This window comes from Eschrichtius robustus, chromosome 17 (assembly GCF_028021215.1).
Source record: "Eschrichtius robustus isolate mEscRob2 chromosome 17, mEscRob2.pri, whole genome shotgun sequence".
Lineage (NCBI taxonomy): Eukaryota > Metazoa > Chordata > Mammalia > Artiodactyla > Eschrichtiidae > Eschrichtius > Eschrichtius robustus.
Genome location: NC_090840.1, coordinates 8,106,816 through 8,125,478, shown reverse-complemented (window position 1 = coordinate 8,125,478; position 18,663 = coordinate 8,106,816). Strand labels below are relative to the sequence as shown.

Genomic DNA, 18,663 nt, shown 5'->3' with positions numbered 1-18,663 from the left:
TCCTGAAATCTGTGGTACAGAATTATCTAGAGTTGAACTAAACACAGAAGGCAGCAGGGAACAGACCAAAAACGCTATAAAGCAGATGGGAAACATCATGCTCTTCATGAATGGGCATCAAAATGGCGTGTTTCCTTCAAATAACTTCCTGGGTGCTGATTTTGATTCAATCATTGAAAGAAGAATTAAGGAAATCCCGCCCAGTCTTCCCAGACCATCTCTCTCATCATTCAATCCAGACCAGGACACAAGCAAGCAGAATCACAAGCGCCTCTGTATCTATGTTGACTTTTGACTTTTTAAAATGGTGCCAATTTCTTGGCCTTTTGCCAACTTCGTTTAAGTTCTCCACTAGTACCTTGACCCAGTGCCGTGGCCCAGCCCCTAGAAGGTCTATGTTTTTTACACTAAGGGAAGAAAAATGGAAACCTCACTCGTGGTGATGCATAATCACCTACTAAGGTCTTGCAAGGCAAAAGCACAAGCACAAGTTTGCTACTGACTTCCTTCTCTGATAAAGAGCTGTATTCAGTAACAAAGGAAGAATGAAGGCCATCTCCCTGTGGTTACTCAGAGATTATCTACAGACTGACAGCTGTAACTACAGAGAATGGAGACTAATATTAGATAGCAAGATTAAGATGAATTCTCCAAGTTAGGCCCAGCGATGCTTTTCCCTTAACTGTCCCCCTGAGCCTTTTCCCAATTCTCCTCCCCCGGCCAATTATCGCTCTGCAGTGCCAGAGACTGCCTTTCTGAACGACTGATAAAACGAAGAAGAAAAAACAGCAGAGAATAAACAGGTGAAAGGAAAAAGAGTGGAGGGGGCCGGCAGGGGCACGTGGCAGTGCATGTGTAAGAGTGAAAATGAAGGCTTTCTCCCTCATCCTTGGAGGACCAATCTCATAAAGAAACAAGCATCAGAGACAGAGGGGCAAAGAAAGGTTGAGCTGGGGGGGGGGGGTGGGGGGGGGGTGGCGAGGGGGTAAATAACTACTAAAAGTATCCAAACACCACTTGAAACTAAAATCTTGAAAATGGCTGTAATCCACCTTTCTGAGAAAAATGTTATTTTTTTCCCCACAAGAAAATAGAAGGACAGCCTTCTTTGGAATCTAAACAAATGAAATTTCACGTTGATAATCTATCTTTTCAGGAACTGATACTGATACTACACACGCACACACCCCTCCGACAATACATGTATTGTTCATATATTAAAAAATGCTACCGATTTCCCAACCTTACAATGAGGGTGCTAACACCTGTGCTGGAGGTCGACCGTTGTCATTAGACGAAACAATTTTAAATTTATTTATATGTGCATTAGTCTTGCTTACACTCTGACTTGTTTTCCAAAAGAATTGGAAGCAACGGCTACGGAAAGAGTGTAGCTCTGCACTGTCCAATACGGCAGCCACCAGCCACATGGGGCTATTGGCTTGCCTTATGCAGATACAAATGCAGATGGGCTCTGCCTGTAAGTACACACCGGATCTCAAACAGCTGTGTAAAATGTCTTTTTATTCTGATTATGTGTTGAAATATCCTGGATATATTTGGTTAATTAAATATACGATGCTAATGTGTAGTTTCTTTTTTTTTAATGTGGCTACTAGAAAATTTACAATAACACACGTGCGTTGCATTCACTGCTCCCACTGTATTTCAGTTGGACAGCACTGGTCTGCAACATAGTAGGTACACAAAGAAATGAGGGCCAGGTCATACCTAAATAACAAAATTCCCTGTCCGTCTCAGTGACGGCCTTGACCTCCTCCCCACCTTCCATCACACCGCCAATCTCTGTCCTTAACACAGTGCATGGCACATAACAGGCACTCGATAAATGTTTCTTTCATGAGCTGAATGAAGGCAACCAAGTTACAAGATGAAAAAGCAGTATCTAAAAGTGGCTTCTTAAAAGTTAAGAAAACCCACTGGCTACTTGGGACACCTAGCAGATGGTTAATATGCAGGCTTTGAAAGTAAATTTAAAAACGAACTTCTTACTACCTACAACATTTTTTGACAGTCACAGGAAACAATACCCTTTTACAAAATAAAGGCCACTCAGAGGCAAGGCTAGCATTTAGTATTCGGCTCATTTCATGCTTTCAGACTGTGGGGTGAAAGGACAGATGGAGTAGACTGCTTTCCTTTGCTCTAAGTCCACACTTGGCATTTTCCATTTTAACCCACTGAAACGCTGCCCTCTGGATAAACCAGCCATGCTCGAGGGAAATGCAGGGCGGTGCTCACTGAGCGGTAATATACACGAACAGAGGTGGTCAGAAGAGACATCTTCGGTCTTCGTGAAAAACAGGAGGCTCTGGGAGCGCCTCATGGACCAGGGAAGGCGAGAGCAATCGGGGAGGGACAGGCGGCCATAACCCACGATGCCCTGAAGACTGGCACGTGGGGGAGCAGGGCAGCTGCTCCCACCAGGTCTAACTGTGGGTGCCTGTCCCTGAACGTGGGCACACTCACCACAGCCCCTGGGAGCCGCTTAGGTCCACACTGGGTTTTCTTCAGAGATGATCCGTTTCCCCATCCCCACCAGACGTCTTTAGGGGTGTGAAAGTATAAGTCTGTCCGGAGTAGTATTCAGAGAGAGACATCTACTCTCAATTCAAAAGGCCCTTTTCTCTACTTCTGAGCACAGTTTGCATAAATGAGGCGTAAGATGCGTGCCTATTTTTTCCATAAAAATGTATTTAGTAGTTGCCAGTTACTCTGCTCGTGTCTGCAATTCTGTATTTACCGGGTGAACCGAGAGGACTTCTCTACTTGAGATTTACCAGGAAAAGGTTTTCCCAGAAAGGCTATTTTTTCACGATATTCATAACACATCACAGGAAAGACAGAGGACTGGAAAAGTTGCACCACTGATTCTTCTGGATCTGTTTTATTTTAATCTCCCAGGGGAAAATTAGGACACAGAAATTACTACCCATCACCTCAATCTTAGTGGCCCTTCGTAAATGCTTTCTGCTTCTGTCCTGCTTCACCATGACTGTATTTCAGGACCAAATTAATGAGAGGAGCACAAATACACCCCGAATACACTTAATCCAAGGACACAATACTGCAGATCCTAAAAATCCCACCAGGATCTGCCCATCTGAGAGCGTAATCCATGAATCTACCTACACCTGTGTAGACTTGAGCAGGATGAGTTAATCAGCAACTCAGAAATTCCCCTGTAACCTCGAAGGACAACCCACGTAACCAGTCTTTCTTAGACGAGCTCTTCAAACAAACGAAACGACGTGCTGAGCTCTCCTTCCAGGTGGTCCTCGCTGGCGTCCACCTGGCTCCGTTCTCTGCTCTCTTCCTGCTCCTGAGGATGGCGCCTCGTCCCTCCACGTCCTTGCAGGAGCGTCTTGCAGAGGGGCCCCCCAGGCCCCACCCAGCCCCCCATGCCAGCGACGCTGAGGGACACGCAGGGACACAGGCGCACTCTCTTCACCCTCATGGTTGCCAAGCCTTAAACTCTCTCCTCCCCCACCTTTGTGCATGCTCCTCTCAACTCAACTGACGCTTCCCAGCTCAGCAGGGCTGTATCGCCTGCCCCCGCCTCGCCCTCCTAAGGCTGGACCAGGCACTGCCCCCAAGCACGCGAGCTCACCTCCGTGTTGTTGCCCCTTCCAGGGGCTGCCTGCACCACCTCCGCCCCGACCAGCCCTTCCTCTCTCCCAGGGAGCAGGACGCGGAGCCCCAATGTCCGCTAACTGCTCCCAGAAGCCAAGGGAAGGAAGTGCAACAACTCTGCCCGTACTTAACACTGGAACAAGTGCTTGAGATTATTTCCTAAACTCTGCGACAAGCAACTGTAAACATCTGCCCGTTGATAATGGATCATTTTTGAGTGCCCACCGCGTGTCTGACACCATGTTAAATTCTGAGAGACGTTATTGCTAATCTCTCTATGCCTCTAACCAGGAAGGTGTATCGCCCCTCATTTTGGAGAGAATGCAGCCAGGGCCCTGAGGTTAAGGAACCTGCCCGAGGTCGTGGGGTGAGAAATCAGCTGCTGGTTCTCCGGCTCAGGAACTGCAGGCTCTGAGACCTACGTTCCTGCCTCCACACCGGTGGCTCTCAGAGTGCGGGGCCTGCGAGATCAGAACCGTTTTTCATAAGGACCCTGAGATGTTCTCCGCCTCTCACTCTCCTTCTCTCCAGGCGTGCATGGGCTTGGCCAGAGGCTCCTGCAGACTGCACGCAGAAGCGGCTATTAGAATCCAACATTCCGGAAAATGCAAAACAACGCCGTTAATGTTTTGTTGTCTTAGAAAACAGCTGCTTTTCAGTTAAAAATGGGATGTATGTTAATGCATAATGGTTTATTATTTTTACTGATTTTAAAAATGAGTAACAAATATTTCAAACTGTCCTCAGTTTAAACTTCTAAGACAACAGATACCAACACATAAAGTCCACATGAACAAAGGATCTTTGGAGTCACCAGTAATTTTTAGGAGCATAAAAGGGTCTGAGGGCTTCCCTGGTGGCGCAGTGGTTGAGAATCTGCCTGCCAATGCAGAGGACACGGGATCGAGCCCTGGTCTGGGAAGATCCCACATGCCGCGGAGCAACTGGGCCCGTGAGCCACAATTGCTGAGCCTGCGTGTCTGGAGCCTGTGCTCCGCAACGGGAGAGGCCGTGATAGTGAGAGGCCCGCGCACCGCGATGAAGAGTGGCCCCCACTTGCCGCAACTAGAGGAAGCCCTAGCACAGAAACGAAGACCCAACACAGCCAAAAATAAATAAATAAATAAATAAATAATAAAAATAAAGGAATTCCTTTTAAAAAAAAAAAGAATTAATTAAAAAAAAAAAGGGTCTGAGATGCAGAGAAAGACAAATACTGTATGACTCCACTTACATGTGGGATCTAGAAAAGCAAGACAAGTGAACAAACATAACTAAACAGAAACAGAGTCACAGATACAGAGAACAAACAGGTGTTTGCTGGAGGGGAGGGGGTTGAGGGGAAGAGAAATAGGTGAGGGAGGTTAAGAGGTACAAACTTTCAGTTACAAGACAAATGAGTCACAGGTGTGAAATGTACCGTCTGGGGAATGGAGTCCACAATTATGTAATATCTTTGTATGGTGACATATCGTAACTAGACTCACTGTGGTGACCAGTTTGAAAGGTATAGAAATATCAAAGCGCTGTGTTGTGTAACAGGAACTAACACAGTGTTGTAAGTCAATTATACTTCAAATACAAACAAAAAAATTCACAGAAAAAGAGATGAGATCTGTGATTACCAGAGGCAGGGGCTGGCGGAGGGCGAACTGGAGGAAGGTGGTCAAAAGGTACAGACTTCCAGTTGTAAGATAAGTAAGTACCAGGGATGGAGTGTGCAGCATAATAAGTATAACGAACACTGCTGTATGTTACATACAAAAGCTGTTAAGAGAGGAGATCCTAAGAGTTCTCATCACAAGAAATGTTTTTTTTCTGTTTCTTTCATTTTGTGCTTAGATGATGGGTGTTCACTAAACTTACTGTGACAATCACTTCATGATGTATGTAAATCAAATCATTAGGCTGTAGCCCTTATACACTTCATACAGGGCTGTAGGTTGACTATATCTCAGTAAAATTGGAAGAAAAAATTAAAATATAAATAAATTATTTAATGATGGATGGATGGATGCATGGATGGATGGATGGATGAATGGATAGATAGATAGAAAAACAGGTCTGAGAATGAAAAGGGAAACCACTATCCTAATCAGCTGCAGAAATAGAAGCTAGGTTTTCTCTTTCCCTGTAAATTTTTATCAAATCATCAGGCTAGTCTGGAGCTTCCATTAAAGACTGTGTCCCGACAATGAACACATGGCCTGATGAACTCTGGCCTCGGTTCTAATATTTTCCTTTGCTGACTCTTTAATATAAAGTTAAACTTATCTTCAAAGATACTTTAACATGCGATAGAATTTAGAAAATATCTGTTCACTACCCATGAAACATCTAAAAAGCATAACTTCTACTTTTTTAAAAGTAAAAAACTCAAGATAAAAAAGTCAATAAGCCTCTCTGAATGTGATAATTCAGCAAATTACATCAATATTTCAACTTAATCTGGTAATTTCCCTGCTACACAGCATGGTTTCAAACCACCATCCGGACATACATGAAATGCAAAATAATTTTAGTAGTTCTAAAGCAAAACAATAATAATAATAGATTATCTGCTACAGTAGAATGTGAGTCAGTCCCAGGGAAAGCGAGGTGTTTAGGATGATTCTGTGACAGCATGTTGAACCTACCTCATTATTCTCACCACACCCAGCAACACGGGCAAAAAGGCAGGTAATATTTCCACAAGTCAAATTTAATGTGTCACAACTAAGGCTATATTTCATAATATGTAAACCTGTTCCTTAAAAATAAAAGTAATTTTACATTGTATTTAGTACATCTGAAATGACATGAATTATAAAGTAAGGTTCGCATTGCAGGAGATCAGAAACTAAAACCTAGAGGAGAATTCACACTTAAGTATGCACCACAGGCTAGAGATCACACTCACTTGATGTGAGTGTATTACCCTAATTAATCTCAACACCTTTTGAGATGGGTTCTATTTTTCCTGTTGTACTGATGACAAATCTGAGGTTCAGAGAGGTCAAGCTGCCTGAAGCCACCAAGCTAGTAAGTAGCAGACCTGGAATTCAAACACTTTGCTGATTTCAAAGTCTGTGCTCTTCTCAAGACTTTATACCTCCCTAGTATGATGTGCAGAACTGAGGGCTTCAAAAGCTGAAGCGGATGCAAAGTTGAGCAGAAATAAGAAAGCAAATACCGTGCGAAATGTTTAAAACACGCAACTGAACTTATATAATAAAGATACCTCAAGTGTACTTGTTTGCACCCCTTAAACCGTTCCAAGCGTGTCTATGATGGCACACTCGAGAAGATGGAGCTGGAGAAAAAGGGAAATGCACTTGGTGTCTCCCAGCGCTCAGGGACCCAGGGTCCACCTACTCATACGTGTCCTCTGAAACACCCGTTGAGAAATCTGTGCTCTTAAAACTGAGAAACGCTGGAGGAGACCAGCGATTCCCAACCAGGGATGGGATTATAGTCACAGGGGATCGCCTTCAAACTGTGCTTGCCCTCCAGGGAGGAGAGAAGATGCTGGAACCGTAAGTCTGAGGACCACTGCTCTGAACAGATCCCATGTTTAGGAAGAAACTTCCAAGGAGCAAGAAAAGAATAACCCCTGGAAACTAAGTCATGTGCATTTCTGCCCTAGGAGCCATCCAGGTGGGCCGAGGCCCCAGCAGCTGGTAGACGCCCTTTCTCACCCCCCTCCACGCTGTCCACGGTCTCGGGAGCCCGCTCCCATCACTGCAGGTGAGGCTCCCCAGGAGGGAAGCGGCTCTCTCCCGGGCAGCGCAGGCCCGGTGGCTGAGGCCCACGTGGTCCCCGCTGACCTCGGGGCTCCTCCTGAGAATCTCCAAGTGTGCCGGACCGGTGAGGGCAGCCTTCCCGAAACCCTAACGAGTCCTGTGTCCTGAGGTCCCCAGGAGACCTTCCTGGCCTCCACTTCCCCAGTCCCACCAAGGCTGAAGCTTCTGAGTCTCCAATCTAAATGCCTCTCCACCCGGGATGCCCCAGAGGGCTTTGTTTCCTGACCCGACCCTTTTACTTGCACGTAGCTTCATTCCCTTCTGTTCCCATTCCCCAATCCCTGGTCCCTGGACCAAACTGTCCTCACAGGCCTGGACCACAGGCTCAGAGCTCATCTTCTGGTTCCCCGGCTATCCCCGTGCACTGTCTAGTTTGATATCACTGGCTCCCCAGCAAAGTCCAAATTCTTTACAACAGAAGATCATACCTCTATCACCCGGCCCTGCCCTGCAGCGAATTCAGTGTCCCGTGCCCCCTCTAAGGAGCCATCCCCCAACCTGAAATGCCATCCTCGGTTCACATCCTTGGCTACGTCCTAGCCAAATTCCAAGCACCCTCATCCACAGGTACTGCCTCTCTCTCTGAACACTTGTCACATAATCATGCATGGTCTTTTACTACACTTTATACTTCCACGTATTGGTCATGTTTCCCCAAATTGATTACAAGTTCATTAAGAACAAGCATTGTGCCTTACAGCTCTAAAGATCACACTGTGCCATCCACGTTCAGGGCTGCAATCGTAGTGGAAGATCAATGCATATTTCTGAATAGCACTCTGAATAATCTAGACATACAGACGTTATTTTTCCTAGAGCTAGAGCACAAACGCCAACATTTATAATGGAAAGATGTGTATGGGAATACTAGAGCTTCAAACCTTAATCTGTCTGCTTATAAATTCTGTAGGATAAAATCCCAGCATACAAAAAGGAAGACTTCTGCTTTTAGTACTAGGTATCCAAATCTCTTAGAGACCGCTTTTGGTGGATTATCATTTACTGTGACTTTCTACAGCGTGCAAGTTAAGCTCACACTAACATTCAACAACTGGTCCAATAAGTATTACAGAGGAACATATTTTGTAGCTTCCCAAGGGAAAAATAATAACAATTTTCTAAAAGAGGTGGGAGGGACTATCACAAAAATATAAGATGTTGCTGGAAACCAACTTTCGGTGTATTTATAAATCAGAGAGAGAGAGGGAGGGAGGGAGGGAGAGAGAGAAAGCACGGCATAGAAGAATAAAAGGAAGGAAAAAACCGTTTAGGTCCAATGCCCGTCTCACCGCTGGCAGTGAGAGCAGAGCTCCTTGCAGGCAGGACCCACGCTTAGTTTTCTACGCACCCTCAGCTCCAGCACAACCCCTGGGACGGGAGGAGTCACGACTTTTTGAAAAAGTGAATAAATGCACAAGCCAACAGTGAGAGAGTAAAAAAAAAAAAAAAAAAAAACAGAGAGAGAATAACAGAAAACAAGTGAGATGCTGGAGCACCTTACAAGGCAGAACTCAAGGACCTCGGGACGAAGCAGCGTCTGGCGAGGCTGAGACGGAGGCAAGCTCCGCACGCCCGCGCGCCCGCGCCCCACGCGGCAGGGCGAGCAGGGCCACGCCCCCTTACCTGCGGCACAGGCACTTTCTGCGGGGCGCTCTGGGGCGAGGGGTGGAGCTGTGCCCAAGGCTGGTGGTGCGAGGGCGGGGGCGAAGCCTGGTGGTGCAGGCCCGGGTGGGGCTGCAGCGGAGGGCAGGTTGGCAACTGCTGGAAGGCCGGCGGCTGCCCGGGGTGCTGCTGGCCGGGGAGCAGCCGGTCCTGGATCGCCTGCGGGTCTGTGAGGCCGACGCCGGGACAACCGTTGGGTCTCAGGTGCCCGGCCAGCTCCCTCGGCGCCGGGGACATGCCCATAAACGGACGGGACGGTTGCATGTTCCTGGGGCCCATGTTCCTCTGTCCGATCCCCATGGCGCCAGGGGGCTGGTGAGACGGCTGCGGGTGAGGCATATTTGGGTAACTGCCGACTTCCATCGGGATGCCGGCACTTCCGGGCCGGACTTGCGGAGGAGGAGTGCCCGCCGGGTTACTCATTGCTTTCATGGGTGACATGGGAGGCGGAGAGGCGTAAGTTCCCTGAGGCTGCGAAGGATGCATAGTTTGCGTGTTCATTTGGTTAAGTGAGCCGCTGGGGTGGATGGGCTGCTGGTGCATGAGTCCTTGACCACTGTTCGACGGGAACCCTACAGCGTTGGGGTATCTTGGGACGGACTGGTTCATTGGAGTATTATTTGTAAGGCCTAGATTCTGATTCATCCCTGTATTGTTAACTAATCCCTGATTTAGGTTACTGTAAGGATAGCGAGAATACTGCCCTGAGTTGTTTATAGTAGGTGACGGGACCGTCTGGCTCCGAGAGCTAAAGGTAAGGGTCTGCGGCCTCACGGCCCCTTGCGGGGGAGGGTTGGGGGAGAACCGGGGGCTGTGGGCGACGGGCTCCCCGTGGAGAGCGGCGGGGGGGTGGTGGTGGAAGGGCTGCACCGCGTGGCGCAGGCTCGGCGCCACCCCGGGGCTCTGCGGGGGCACGTGCGACAGGTGGCCGGGGCCGGCGATGAAGGGGCTTCCCTGACCGAGGCCCTCCTGGCCCGGGGGGAACTGGCCCATCCTCGGCTGCGGCTGCCCGTGCTGCTGCATGGAGAAGTCCCCGCGCGCCATGTAGCCGCCCAGCTGCTGCAGGTGCGGGGGATGACCCTGCGCGGGGGGGCCCGACGGGGCCGCCTGGGGCTGCGGCGGCGGCGGCTGGTAGGGGGCTCGGATCTGGTCCGGCACCTGCACGGCCCGGGGGGCCCACATGGAGCCGCCGTCCACGAAAGACTGCCCCCCGTGCCGCTCGTTCGGCAGGCCGGGGTAGACACCCATCTGGCCGCCGCCGCCCCCGCCGCCGCCCCCGCCGCCGGCCCCGTGAGGGACCTGGGGGACGGGCGGGGTGTGGTACTGCGAGTGGGGAGACGCCAGTCCGTTCCCAGGGGCACTGCTCATCATTCTGTTCGGCTGGTCCATCAGATGCATCTTTTGCTGCTCGTACTGATTATAGTGATCGAAGTGGGTCAACTTGGTTTGATTCTGATTCGTGGAGGGATGGTGGAGGGATGGCTGTAAGGAGGCAAAGCCTTGGTCTATCGGCATCTGCTGGCCCATGGGATTCACGGGATTTTCAGGGTAACCACATTCTCCCAGGCTTTCGAGGCCTTCGCTGAAAATATTCCCATCCTCGCCGAAAAGACTCATCATTCCTGGATCCGCCATCTTCTCCCAACACACGGCTCCTCCAGACCAGAGCTCAGGAGCTTGTCTGTGCTTCACTTCACTGAGGGTTCGTCCTCAGAGCCTATAATCCTTGACTAATCTTCTTCATGTCACTCCATATTTCTTTAATTCTCTTGGACCCTGCAGTGTCAGGCAAATCTGGATAGAGGTCCTAGAAGGGGAGTGGGAGGTGGGGAGGAGGGAGGAAGAAAACAAAGAATTAGGAACAAATGATAAAAACTGCCGGCATTGTACGCATTCGAATTTGGTCTCCATCGACAATACTGATCTAGCCCCCTCACTGAGCTGTATTTTATAAATCTAGTTCACTTTAAGAGAAACTCATTAGCTTCTACCAGAAGCATTATTATGATCGGTTACTTAGAAAGCAAGCAAAACACTAACCTTAACCTTAAATTAATCCATTCACTCCACTTCCTCGCGTTCCATTCTTGGATGGAACAGAACAAAAGAACACAACATGAAGCGGCAGCAGCTGCCACAGCAGGCCAGCAGATGTATGAATGTCGCCAAGCAGCCCATCTGCTGCACGAAAGCCCTGGAAATGCTCTGGTTACCAACAGCCCGCCCTTAACCTTATTCCCCTGAGTGGTGTAATCAGATGAGCAGCCACAGCACCGAGGGCTGTGAAAAGCTCAACTTAGTTAAATTGACTAGAGGATTATACAAATACCAAAATCAGTCATTTCGTACAAATTGGATATTTACGGCCCACATACAACCAACTACAGGACCGCAACAGAGGCGTCGAAGGAGAAAGCGGCGGAGGCGAGGACGCTGGCAGGCACGCTGGCGAGCGGAGCGGTAACGCATCATTTCCTTACGTCCGTCTGACGGCAGGAACATGCCAGGCTTTCGTTCTCCAGCAACACACGCACGCCCCCTCCTCCCCCCTGCCAGAGGAAGTCCCATCACGGGTCCATCATCCACCCAAGGGCCCCGGGCTCTGGGGATGGACCAGGAGCCATGCGACCACTCGGACAAACTCTAGCTGGACGGACAGTTTCTAGACGATGACCATTCTTCATCAGCAGAGACAGAAACCTTTCCCCCAAACTGGTCAAAACTCAAACTTTTAACAGAATGAAGTTCAAAATGTCCATGCAGCCCTCACCCTCGCCTTGACCCCTTCTGGGACAAGGCAGGCCGGAGCAGGTAGGCGGAAAGGGGGGCAGGCCTGCCCGTAAGCATCCCCTGTTTACAGCACACGGTGTAGACTAACTACTGCTCTGCGCTTTACGCAAACAGTTGCTAACCGATTCTGTGTCAAATGAAAATAACCAACTTAAAGAATGTTTCCACAATCAAAACAGGAAAGTGTTTTTGTTGAATGCTAATTAAATCAACGACCTAATAAAGAACTAATTCACATAGGAAAAATGTCCAAAATCTTAAACATCTCTAGAATTTAACTCATTTTTTTTCCTCTTTCATAAGCACATGAAGCATTGTGTGATACTGCCCAACTTGAAAAAAACAGTATCTTGTTGAAGAATTTCAAAAGGGATATTACAAACAGGCCCCGCCATAAATCCTACGGACACACGTCCACAGGAGCACGGGAATGGGGACGGCTGGGGCGGGACTGGGGACGGCTGGGGTAGGGGTGGGGTGGAGGCAGCCAGCCCCACCAAGAACCCACGCCCCCAGCAAGGGGAGAACTTCGCCTCCGGGAAATTATGTAAACAGCATTCCTGCTCGCTGTCAGAACCCCAGACAGAACACCTGAGAGGGTCTCCAGGTCGGCAGTGCTCAGGCGACAGCTGTCAGCCGGAGCCAAAGGTCTCCTCACTCTGCGGCTAACTGCCATGAATTTTCTGATCTACTTTCTCCAGAAATAGAGGTCAGGCGGGTGGAAGTAAGGTGAGCATGAAAGCCATTTTATTTACAGACATGCTGCTTTAAAACCCAAACCAAAGAGAAGTCGAAATCTCCAGTGCCAAATGAAACAGATATTTATAAATTGAATTTACTCCTAAAAAGCCTACGTGGTCAGTCTTCATTTATTCAAGGCTCGTTCTAGCTTTCAAGGAAATAAATACGGGAATGGACTTGATAAGAACTTAAACCAGCCGTGCAGACGTTAACCACTTACCAAAATAACCTTTCCAATGAGCTGAAGGAAGGTAACGTCTAGTTGCCTGTCCTGGGTGGCCTTGCTTTATAGGATAATGGTGGCTTCGTCCTCCAGGGCCCAGCATGTGTCACGGGAGGAACTGCTATGGACTGGATGTGTTCCCAGCCAGCTCTAGAGGGAAAGGAGCCCAGAGGGAGGCGACGGCTCGGCCTACTGCCTGGAGGGGCAGCATGGAGTTGGCACTCACTTTATAAGGCTGAGCAGAAAGGGAAAAAGAACTTGACTACAGGCCCAGGGGAGGGACGAAACAGAGCACTCACTGCGAGTAATCCTACCCGACACTCGGGTCTCCAGTTCCCGGCTCCTTCCACCAAGAGGCCATTTCCCAGCAGCAGGAAAAATGGCAGCATTACCTGGTACAGTAAACGTGTCACCCACCACAGCTGCGACCACGGTCACGTGAAGTCCGGGCAGAGAAGTCCCAAAACTATGGCTTTAGTGTGTCGCCGGTCACCACTTACACTTGCGGGGGCAGCCATCACCGCCTTCCTGACCCTTTTCTGACCTCAAGACTCTGGCTGGCCACTATGCTAGGAATCCATCTGGTAGCTGGATTTCATATTTCTGATCTGAGCTAATCTAATTAATTTATTTTTGTCTTTTTTATAATTTGATCAAGACCATTTGAATGCCCACTTTCCCAAGTCACAGCTGCAACATTTAATTTTGTTCCTATCAAAGATATTCATTTAAAATTCCTTTTTGGAGTTTGCCCCCTTGTCTACATTCACTGTCTACATTTTCTGTGTCTAAATCAGCACTGTCCAACGAGCCATCAAATCAAAGCCATATATGTCTAAAATTTTCTAGTAGCCACGTTTAAAAAGTAGCCCCAAAGAGTGAAATTAATTTTAATCATTTTTATTTAACCAATAAAACCAATTTATTTATTGGTTTTATTTTTTTAAATAAAACCAATATATGCAAGTAATTACATATTACTTCAACATGTAATCGATAGAGATGAGACAGTTTACATTTTTTAGTACTGAGTCTTTGAAACCCAGTAGTTCACAATTACAGTATATCAATTCCTACTGGCCACATTTCAAGTCAAAAAGGTGCACATGGGCGCAATGGCTACTATACTGGACAGCACAGGTATAGATTATTAAAAAGAAGAGACAGAAATGCAAGTCATCAGTGTTACCAAATAATTCTCATCGTTATCACTTGGGAAATAAATATTCAAGTTGTATTTACATTTGATTTGGCTTTAAATGAAAATCAAGTTAAATCTCAAATAGCATTTATGTATTCAAAATATATTTACTGGGCTTCCCTGGTGGCGCAGTGGTTGAGAATCTGCCTGCTAATGCAGGGGACACGGGTTCGAGCCCTGGTCTGGGAAGATCCCACATGCCGCGGAGCAACTAGGCCCGTGAGCCACAACTACTGAGCCTGCGCGTCTGGAGCCTGTGCTCCGCAACAAGAGAGGCCGCGATAGTGAGAGGCCCGCGCACCGTGATGAAGAGTGGCCCCCGCTTGCCGCAACTAGAGAAAGCCCTCGCACAGAAACGAAGACCCAACACAGCCAAAAATAAATAAATAAATACATAAAAATTAAAAAAAAAACAAAACAAAACATCAAAATATATTTACTGAGCCTCTACTATGAGCCAGGCACTGATCACAGCTGCCAGAGATATATCGGTGAATAAAAACAAAGTTCCCTTTTTTCCTCATGGAGGTTACAGTCATCTGTAAATGATGAAACTTTTAATTAAAAATTAAGATTCATGGGTTATGGTATAAAAATTTAGGATACCATTTTACGAACTATTTCTTGGTAATTCGTGATGACAAGTGCTCTGTGTGTGATATTATATATTGAACAGTATAGACACCTATAACGGAGACATAATACATGCTTCTGCTCAGCACCCTACTGGCAAGTCTCTTCTGAGTTCAGAAGGTGCTTGGGGGTGTGTTTAGCGGCGAAGAGAGGCACCATGAGACACCCCAGCTCACATCATCGTGGACGCCGTGGAGACTCACTGTGAAACCAATGATGAAAATTTAGAGCCGGCCAACACTTTGGAGACCTCCTAATCCAAGCCCCTCTTCACTGTACAGATGAAGAAACCCTTTTATATACTGAGAGCAGTAAACATCTCCAACAAAATATTTTAATGACGAACAACTTCCAGAGACGAAAGAGAAATGTATAGATGAAATGGCAACTCACCAGTGAAGCCTAGACGGGGTCCTATGAAAGGCCTAGACGGGGTCCTATTTATTCAGAGATCAGTCACTAGAACAATTGCTGAAACCACCAAACAGAAGAGAGTTTCCTTTTAAGAAAATTTTTACTTATACTATCGATAACGTTAAGGAAGCACGCACATATTAGCACCACATTGAGGCTACTGGTTAATGTTCTGGGAAATAAGCAGGATGCAAAGTAGGCAGCCCCAAAAAGTAAACAGCACCCAGAAAACTGGAGACAAAAGCAGGGGGTGTACAACAAACCAAGGTGAAAGAAATAAGTTGTGCAAAAATACATATTAAGATTTTGAAGTGAAGTTCTGACTTCCCAAAGGTTACATAAACAATGCTTAACTACCGTGCTCTGCTTAAAGTAGGACGGCATTTGTGTAGCCCAGTTTTAATTTGGTATCACAGTGACCTGAAAAGCTAGAAAGGAGATGGGTGAACACAGAACACCTTTCATTTCGTGGGCAAAATACTTCCTACAGCTCAACCACTTTGTATTCGGTTGTGGAAGTAGAATGCCATCCAGGTGCTGTCCATTTTTTCATACGTATCCAACACACGGGGCAAGTAAAAGGGAGCTGCCCTGTAGATGCTAAGACCACCTTAGTGTTCCGTAGCTCGATCTGCATTGTTCTCTTTACTTGTCTCTCCTCCACCTCCCAAGAGCCTCAGGTTTGCGACATTACTTGATCAGGGTTCTCGGGACCCGGTGGAGCCCGTGCCAGCATTTCCAAGGGGGTGTGGAGCAGCGGGAAAGCACACCTCCCACCCTCAGCGCAGCCCGGGAGATGCCTCTAGACCCTCAAGGCTACAAATCACATCGCGAGGGGGAAGGACCCACGGCTGAGAGGGGAATGGACAGAAGAGAAAGGGCTCCGCCTGGCTGGGCTTCTCCTCACCCTGAGAGTCCTTCCAGCTCGACCACGAGGCCTATGGACGGCACTCCCCACCCATGGCCCCTAGCAGCCGCCGAAGGGGGCGGGGGGTCTGCCCAGGCATTGATCCCACGGACAGCGACCCAGAGAGAGAGAGGCAGGAAGCACCTCCAAGTTACCAGCATCAGTTCATCACCAGTCAGTTCCAGGTCTGCCACATGGACCAAATGATGCCCCTCCCGGACACCCCCAGCCCGGGCTAGACCACATTTTCTTCCTCGCTCATGTGTCCGGGCTATGGCTGTGCTGTCCCACACGGCAGCCTCTGGCCACGTGTTGCTGTTTAATTAAAATTAAATAAAATTTTAACTTCGGTTGCTCAGTCGAACAAGCTGCATTCCAAGTGCTCCACACACCCGTGTAGCTGGCGGCTGTGGTGCACGTGTGGACAGTGCCCCCGTGGAACCCTTCCATCAGGGCAGAAAATCCTATGGACGGCACTGCTACGGGTTTCTTCCTAGAGGTAACATTCCTAGGTGAAGACCATATTAAATAGTAGCAATTCTCTTTGATGAAATTTTTTTTCTCCTGCTCAGGGATTAGTGTTCTTTCAAAGGTCCATACCTACCCCTTGTGATGAAATTTATAGTATTCTTTCCATATACCGTATTTTATGTTAATTAACTATATTTTCAACCTATAAAATTTCTCCTTTCTGTAATGTCTCCCAGCATATATTTCTATTTCTTTTTGTTTGTTTGTTTCGTTTTGTTTTGCTTTCTGGGATCAAGCCATTTTATTGAGAGGCTTCGGGGGAGGGTCAAAAGGCTGGGAGGACAATGAGATTCGATGTCCTTCTCCCGGCCGGGACCTCCCCAGCTTCACAGTTGCTGAAAAGGCTCTATTTCTTAATAAATAATTTTTATTATGTTAGGAATGATTCTCAACCACACAAAATTCAGACACTTAGGAATAATTAATTTCAAATTCCTTTTCACTTATAGTCGCCATATTACCATTGCTCTTTAATGAAGTATTTGCAAGCTTAATTTTAACAGCAAAAAAATCTACATAGCAATAGTGAGGCCATTACTTTTTTTAGTGGCTTTGTGCATTATTTTCATTCTCTATTTTACTGGAAGAAAAGGATGCAGGAAGAACAAAAAAGGATGTGAAATCCTTCAGAAGGTCTATGTTGGTCCCAAGCACCACATGAAAAATAAAACCAAAAAAAGGAAATAAGAATTGCATTTATAGTTAGCTTCCATTTATATCACTAGGTAGCCTCCAGTTTTGCTGATGTTAGTCGAAGAGATCTATCTTCCGTTGTGTAAAGCAATGCTGTGCTTTCCGCCAGCATTCCCCATGGCAGTTAAGCGCCCTCCACCCACCCCTTCCACCCCGCCAGATGATGGAAAACCACCCTCAATCCTTCTCAGCATTCATTCACTTAAAAAATATTTAATGAGGGCCAACTCTGCATAAAGCATTTAATAGACACTGCGTATACAGAGTTGAACGAACAGACGTGGCCCCTGTGCCATGCAGCTTGCTGTTCTAGTAAAGCCGTGAGGATATCCTGCATTTTCAGTCCACTGAGCAACCTGTGGATTCTCCTCCCAAATATCTCACAAGTCTTCCTCCTCCTCCAGTTCATAGTCTCTGATGTAATCAGGCGTCATGGTTTCGTGAAGGACGCAACTTTAAAGGCTGACTGGTTCTCCTGAATCCGGTCTCAACACGCTCGCACAGCTGATTGAATGATCTTGTAAGACACAAAATGCGTCCTCTCTCCACCCTGATTAAAATCCTTAAAGCAGTTCCCTAGCTCCCAGGATGGAGGCCAAAAGCTCCAGCAGGTCGCAAGGCACTTTGTATTCAGAGACCCGTCAGCCTCTCCATGCTCTATGCCCCAATTCCCTTCCCTCTGCCCCTGAAACCTTCACCAGCACCCAGGCTGGGTCCGTCAAAGCACTGGAAGTTTACTGCACGTCACCCACTCACCTCCTCACACCTTCCTTACCTCCACACCTGCCTCCTCACCCCCACGCCGTGCTGTGCTGTGCAGTCTGACCTCCCCGCTCGTGGACTCAGTTCCTTTGTTACCACTCATCCCGGGAAGCAGCCTGACCCTCAGCCCTCCCCACCCCAGGCTGATTTTGAAGCCCTCCCTAGTATTCCCACCACACTGGAGGCAGGAGCTACACAAGTACCAAGCACACCTTGTTCTTGTTTCTCTCCCTGCCTCTCTCCCTGCAGACCGCAGCCTTGCCATTTGAAGGAGGGTCCTGGAAGCACTGGCACCCCCCGGGAGCTGGTGAGAGATGCAGGGTCCTGGGCCCAACCCAACCTCCCGCCCCGGAGTCTGCGTGTTATTAACAAGGCGCCCCGTGACGCCCGCACACGTGGAAGTTTAGCAAGTCCTGCTCGCAGACTCTGAGCTCCTCCTGAGCTACAGCTGCGATTCTCCTCAATTAATGTGAGAAGGAATAATCAACAACAGGTCCCAAAGAATTACAAAGCAAGAAAAACAAAGGTATGTCATCTTACATTTAAGGAAAGGGAGTCTTGGCATTCGTGACCCACAAAGAAACAATACTGACCTCATCCAAAGAATTAAGAATAACCCTTAGTGACAAGTTTTAATTTGTCAAAGAGAGGACATCTGAAAGTGGTTTAA

The 18,663-nt window shown here is 47.7% G+C and overlaps 1 protein-coding gene across 3 annotated transcripts in view; it reads right to left on the bottom strand.

Moving 5' to 3' along the window:
• The window catches only part of CHD7 (chromodomain helicase DNA binding protein 7), a 179,356-nt gene that overhangs the window by 107,282 nt on the left and 53,411 nt on the right, over nt 1-18,663 (bottom strand). For all 3 annotated transcript variants that reach the window (XM_068525366.1, XM_068525368.1, XM_068525367.1), the window contains exon 2: nt 9,060-10,905. In XM_068525366.1, the coding sequence (XP_068381467.1) occupies nt 9,060-10,733 (1,674 nt within the window). In that variant the 5' untranslated portion in view covers nt 10,734-10,905. The remainder of the gene's footprint in view (nt 1-9,059; nt 10,906-18,663) is intronic.